At 52.3% G+C, this 6,574-nt stretch overlaps 2 protein-coding genes across 2 annotated transcripts; both read left to right on the forward strand.

Annotated features, from left to right (window-relative positions):
• The first annotated feature begins 1,303 nt into the window (after positions 1-1,303).
• On the forward strand, positions 1,304-2,391 carry LOC120704761. Its single transcript, XM_039989300.1, has one exon. It carries the CDS (start codon positions 1,495-1,497, stop codon positions 1,879-1,881), a length of 387 nt encoding a protein of 128 aa, XP_039845234.1. The 5' UTR covers positions 1,304-1,494; the 3' UTR covers positions 1,882-2,391.
• A 1,535-nt stretch (positions 2,392-3,926) lies between these two features.
• Positions 3,927-4,355, forward strand: LOC120702098 (mucin-7-like). Its single transcript, XM_039985865.1, has one exon. The coding sequence runs from the start codon at positions 3,927-3,929 to the stop codon at positions 4,353-4,355; it is 429 nt and encodes a 142-aa protein (XP_039841799.1).
• The last annotated feature ends 2,219 nt before the right edge of the window (positions 4,356-6,574 follow it).

Consider the following 6,574-nt stretch of genomic DNA (forward strand, 5'->3'; position numbering starts at 1 on the left):
GCATGGAGTACTAAATAAAAAATAAAGTCTATTTGTAAATTTTTTTAGAGATTAGTGTAACTTTTCGCGATGAATTTAATGACGGTAATTAATTGATAATCGGCTACAGTGATGCTACAGTAACCATCCTCTAATCACGCGATCAAAGACTTTATTAGATTCTTCAGGGTTCCTAGCGCAGGGAATCTGAAGTTGTTTTTGCAAACTGCTTTTGTTTAATACCTTTAATTAATGGTCAAAGTGCCTAGCATGAACTTTCTAGCATGAACCAAAGCACGGCACGGCACGAAATATTTTGGGCCGTGCTGGCACGACACGAACACGAGGGTCGTGCCGTGCCTAGAATCTCAGCACGACGGGCTGTATGCCACGACCCGTGTTTTGGGCCGTGCTTGGACCGGCACGGCACGAAAACAGCCCATCGGCCAGTACGTAGCACCTTGTTCTGTTATGACAGTTAATCTTCCTTTCTAATTAATAACAATCATGAGCAAAAATATTATTCATTCAAGAAAAGCATGTAATTTTCATACCATCGATAGTTTATGTGCTTTTCTAATTGCAATAGTAATATTTCTGTATAAATACATATAAATCCAATTGCAAGTATTCGGAGGATCGTGCTTGGGCCGGCACAGCACGAAGACATGCCGGCGTGCCATGGGCCGTGCTTGGACTTGATAATAGATTTGTCGTGTCAGCACGGCACGGCACGATGTGCCGATCAAACCTAAAAATCTAAACCCGACACGGCACAAAGCACGAGAGGACCGGGCCGGCCGGCCCCCAAGTCCCAGCTCTAGTTGCGGGCGGCTTGCATTGGGTCGGTGCCAACCATCGGGGGCGAACGGAACGCTGCACTAGAGATCGAACAAAGCCGCTGGTGAGCGCGCGGGGTCCCGACACGATCCTTTTAGAAAAGCTCGCACGCCCGGAGCCGGAGATGTTGTCAGTCGGCGCGGTGACGGGTGACGGGTGACCCCCACATGCTAACGGGACCAGCAACAAACAACCTGCCTCCGCCTCGCCTTTGCCAAACGGCCGACCGGCCAGCCTGCCGGCCAGGCCCGGGACCAGCCGAGCCGACGATGGGAAAAAAAAAGCGTGCGGTGCCCGGCCGCCCTGCGTGCCGTGCCGCCCGCCGCCCAGCCCCGCACGCACCCACCCAACCATCCAGCCCCCGACCGGACCCCGACCCCTCCATGTGCACGGCGCACTCCCGCTTTCGCCGCGGACCCCACGCGCTGCACCGCACGGCGCCGGCTGCTACCTAGTCGGCTCCGCTACAGCACACCAGCGCGCGACGCCACCCACGCCGGTTTCCGGCCTCCGGGTTATAAAGCGCCCCGCGCCGCCGGGGCTCCCACCTCTTGCTTGGTCACCTTGCTTGCTAGCTCGCCAAAGGCGCCGGCCGGGCCGCGCGGCTGATCGATCTTGTCTGCTCTTGCCCTCGTTCCTTCCTTCCTCGTGAGCCGACGACCAGCCAAGCCGGCCATGGGCAACTGCCTCAACGCGGCCTCCAAGCAGAGGCGCGGCGGGCTGCTGCCGGAGGAGGAAGAGAGCTTGTCCGAGATGCGGAGGATAAGCCAGCTGCTGCGGGAGGAGGAGGAGGAAGACGACGACTACGTGGCGGAGTACCCGGAGGAGGCCGACGGCCGGGAGGAGGCTCCCCCGGCGGCGGCGGCGGAGGGGCTCAAGGTGAAGGTCGTGCTCACGCGCGCCGAGCTCGAGTGGCTCATGGCGCAGCTCAAGAGCGGCGACCGCCGCCTCCAGGACGTGCTCCACCACATGCACGCCGCCAAGCAGCACCCGGGCGGCGAAGCCTGGCGCCCGCGCCTCGAGAGCATCCTCGAGTGCCAGGAGACCACCCTGGTAACCTGATGAGATCCCGGATCTCTCCTCATCAGGTTCTTGCTCTCGCTCGTCGCTTGCTTTGCTTGCTTGCTGCCTGTATGGATCGATCGGCCGGCCGTCGATGGAGTCGTCACGGAGAGGAGGCTTCTTGTGGTTTTTTTTTACAAGGGAGTGGCCTTGTTACAGCCCTGCAAAGAAAGGTTGGAGGGATGATGATGATCCATCGGGTGGACTATACTCAGTAGACTAGTAGATCTGGTTTCCTCGTGCTGTCCAATTAGGGTCGTCGTCAATCTTGTTTCGCTTTTGCCTTTTGCATGCATCTGCTTTTATATTATCATCTAGCAGCTCTCTTTTAATTTCTTTTGTAAATAGCGGTGAGAACGAATGAGATGGCATCTAAAGCCCTCTGTCTGCTGTAATCTACTCTTAACCAGGCCCTCAATCTGGCCCTTATTCTAGCTTTGTAGCCGGTAGTTGTGGAGCCGTGAGTATACCATCCCCAAATGAATTTGGTGTGCAAGATACTGTTATAACTGTTCTGCTTTGCTTTTCCTTTTCCTTTACTTTTTTGTTTTGAAGTTGTGGGCATTACGTGTTAAATTCCCTTGACAATTCTTCTCCTGTTAGTACGTAGTAGTTCCTGCTAAAGGTCCATTAGTAACTGTAACACAAAAGATTAAGTCAGTTGTGGCCATATGCCCCCTGCTTTCGTGGAAGAAAGCTTTGCATTGCAGCAGTAGGCCGGTGACTGTAACCTCGGCTCCAGTGAAGTTCCTACGACGTGATTCCAGTCCCGAGGTTAAGAAGAGAAGGCCAAACTTTTACATCCACAGCATGCGTGTGAGCAAAATCGTAGGCCACAAGAGAATTGTCCGGGAAAGCTGGATGATACGAGGGACGACGTGCGCGATGCTACTTACGGTACGGTCTCACAGGCCCCCAGCAGCCGCTGCGCTTTTTCAACCGCGACGGCGACGCCTTTACTTCCCCGGCCGGGGTTACTGTCACAGCAGTCTCATCAGTCGCTACGCAGACATGCGTGCTCTGACTAGTCCTCCACGGTGAGGCCAAGCCAACAACCGAGCAAGCGTCCCCGTCGCGGCCGCCGGCGGTCGTAGCTTAGACTCGTGCGTACTGGACGGTACGTACGTCGCCGCAGCCGCCGCCGCGCGCGGTCAGTAGCACAGTGGCGAAGCGTACGCTCCTGTCCCAACTCCATCCTACTCCAAATCTCCAATTCGTTCGTCCGTTCGCTCGCTTCCATGGCGATGTCAGCCGCTCCGATCCGGAGGCATTTTTCAATTATTTCCCCTTCTCCTACCATTCTATTCCGATACGTACGGGGCGGTCAATGCGTGCGCACGGGGCGTGCACGTGATGGCGTGAGGATTTCGTGCTCCGTCAAAGTGACGATGATGATCCTGCGCATGTTAGAGAGTCCAAAATTGGGTGCTCCGATCCGTGCGTGCATTCTCTCGCGACAATTCAGGGCCCCTGTGATTTATTTTTTCAAAAGAAAAACAAAAAATTCAGGGATCCTGTTCCAATGTTCGTTATTTTCCTGTAATCCATACCCGGCCTGAAACAAAGAAAGTATTTTGAAGCAAAGAAAGTATTTTTACTCGAGTCTTCTATTCTGTGCGTTTACTTGCGTGCGGTGTACTCATCGGTGTATACGTCTTTGACCAAAATTCGTTCTGTGTCAAACTTTTCCAACTCTTGTCATCAATTGTATTTAAAGAACAACTAGATAGCTTGTACTGCCAACTAAGATTGATCTATGTTTTTAAGTTCATGAAAATTATTGTCATCCATACGATTCACTACGGGAAACCCCTAGTTTGCCGTGTGCTAAAACTTTTGCCGTGTGCGCAAACATGGGCACACGGCAAATCTTTCCTTTGCCGTGTGCCACTACGCAGGCACACGGCAAAGCGGCCAACACAGCGCCTTGGCCGACGTGGCAAGGTTGCCGTGTGCCAGATCGGCGGCACACGGCAAAAAGGGAAGGTTTGCCGTGTGCCCCCGATCTAGCACACGGCAAAAAGGGCGTCCCACCCTTATCCGCAATGAGCTCGCCCCGACAGCGCCTGCCCTGCCACACGCTCATCACGACAGGCCGCCCCGATAGCGCCGACAGCCGCGCCAAGCCACCCCGCCCCACCGCGCAACAACTTTGGCTGGCCGCGCCGTCGCCGCACGTCCCCGCCGCGCCACCCCGCCCCACCGCGGGCGCTCCGGCTCGCCCCACCGCATCACCGCCCCGCCACCCCGCCCCACCGCCACCGCCTCGGCTCGCCGCGCCGTGCTACCCCACCGCCAGCGGCCCAGGCCGCCGCGCCGCCCGAGGGGACGCTGGCCGCCACCCTGACCCCGGCTCCGCCGCTGCCCGAGGCCGCCTCCGCGCTGAGGCCGCTGCTCGAGGTCTCCTCCGCCCGAGGCTCGCCGACGGCCCTCGGCGCCGCCGCAGGCCGGTCCTCGGCCGCCCTCCACCATGACAGCCCCGGCCGACCTCCATCCACCTCAAAGCTGGTGAATTTTTTGGCCATTTCTTTGACATTTCATTGCAATTGATGCAAATGTATATAGATATTATAGCTGTATTTTTTCTATTTGCATGAACTTAAAGGAAAAATGTAGTGAATTTGACCTTAGATGCCACACTAGTGGTAGTTGTGGAAATAGTTATGCACTAGTGTAATAAATAAGATGACCTCACATGAAATTATAATTTTTGTAGGGTTAAACATCGCAGTACGTATACACCATCTTGTCGAGCTTGCCACCTGCACCGACACACGCGTCCCCGCCTCGGTCGCCGTCGAGCCCTAGGTGAGCATATGAAAGAGGGTTTCGCTCCTATTGGTCGTAGTAGATTATATGATCCTGTTGCCCATGATGATATATTTTGTTACCTAGATTTGTTCTAGGTAATATATGATGATCTTGAGCTTGTGGCTGCAGTAATAGTGTCGTGTAGTTATGCTTCTCATGATTGTCATCAAACCATGTGACACATCCATGCCCAAAGCAACCCTCGTTTGTGTTGATATGATGGTTGGGCTGGGTGTGTCACATGGTTCCATGTATATCATGAACCTCTATTTTTGACATGATTTCTTATGCTGCAAGTTCAAGATCAAATGAAACAAAACATATCTGAGGCAAAACACTAGTTCAATACTTTTTCGTTGAGATGACCAATAGTAACAAATCATTGATTATAATTTCACACATGTTATTTTTTTGCAGGATTTCGGCACCGGACCACTTGTGCCACCCACCTCAGTTTGCAGGACGTATAGCAAGGTGAGGCATACAAGACTGCTTTTCGTACCGCATGTTCGTATATCACGTAACCTAGTTAGGCGTATCTCGTTCGAAATAGATACGGATAGAAATATGCAGAACTTTGCATATGTACGACCGTATCTATTTCGAATTGTCCACGTTTTTGGACAGCCCGATGATGCGTAGATGGGGTTAGTTTCCATGGTCTACTCCCATTCGAGACAGAGTATCGACATCATTTCCCGTTGTTCTCCGGATACACAATCTCCCTTCCGGGACATGTATTTATAGAACAGCGGGGAAATGCTGCCGAAATTCTGTCCCGGATCGGAGTAGATCATGGAAATCGACTCCAGCTACGTATTTTCGGGTGGGATTAGGACCTATCTTAACCTAGTAGAAAGTTTGGACATCGTGTAGATGCAAAAATTATCTTTTATATTATATTACTCGTTGATATGATAGAGTATGGACGACTGTGCGTGGATGTACTCTGGTTGGAAACAAGGGGGGGACTTGACCTTGGAATGGATTCAGAAGACCGAGGCTTTCTTGGATCAAGCATTTTCAAAGGTTAAAGGAGGCTCATGCACTTGGTGTCCCTGCACCAAATGTGGAAACATGCGTCGACAGACACGGGAAGACATGACACAACATCTTTGCAATTATGGATTTACGAGAGACTATACCCGGTGGACCTACCATGGTGAAGCCAATCGTATGAGAAACGAGGTCATTAGGCAATGCATTGAAGATCATGATGCTGATGCCGGGGTAAGAGATATGTTAGATGACTTTCATGAAGCACACTTCGAGGGAGAACGTAGGGAGGAGGAGTCAGAGCTAACCGCGAAGGCGTACTATGACATGTTGGCTGCAGCACAAGAATCCCTTTATGGGCATACCAAGGTTTCACAAGTGGATGCCATTGCCCGCCTGATGGCCGTGAAGTCCCAGTTTACCCTGAGTTGAGATGCTTTTGATGTTATGTTGACAGTTATTGGCACTCTGCTTCCGTAAGATCACATTCTTCCAAAAAGCATGTATGAGGCACAGAAACTCCTTCGGGCATTGAAGATACCGTATGAGCAGATACATGCATGTCACAAGGGATGCACCTTATTTAGGAAAGAGCATGCGGAAGCAAAGTACTGTCCAAAGTGTGAATCCTCTAGGTTCATAGAGGTAGAGACTAGTGATGGTCAGAAGAGACAGCTCGCGGTCCCTGTGAAAGTCCTATGATACCTTCCGCCCATACCGAGGATCCAACGACTATTCATGACCGAGGAGTCCGCAAAACAGATGACATGGCACAAAATGGGAACTCGATACAATCCTGATAAGTTTGTACATCCATCCAATGCTGAATCATGGACCTACTTTGACGGGATTCATCAAGTCAAAGCAGATGAAGCTCGTAATGTGC

Source organism: Panicum virgatum, chromosome 4K, assembly GCF_016808335.1.
Source record: "Panicum virgatum strain AP13 chromosome 4K, P.virgatum_v5, whole genome shotgun sequence".
Classification (NCBI taxonomy): domain Eukaryota; kingdom Viridiplantae; phylum Streptophyta; class Magnoliopsida; order Poales; family Poaceae; genus Panicum; species Panicum virgatum.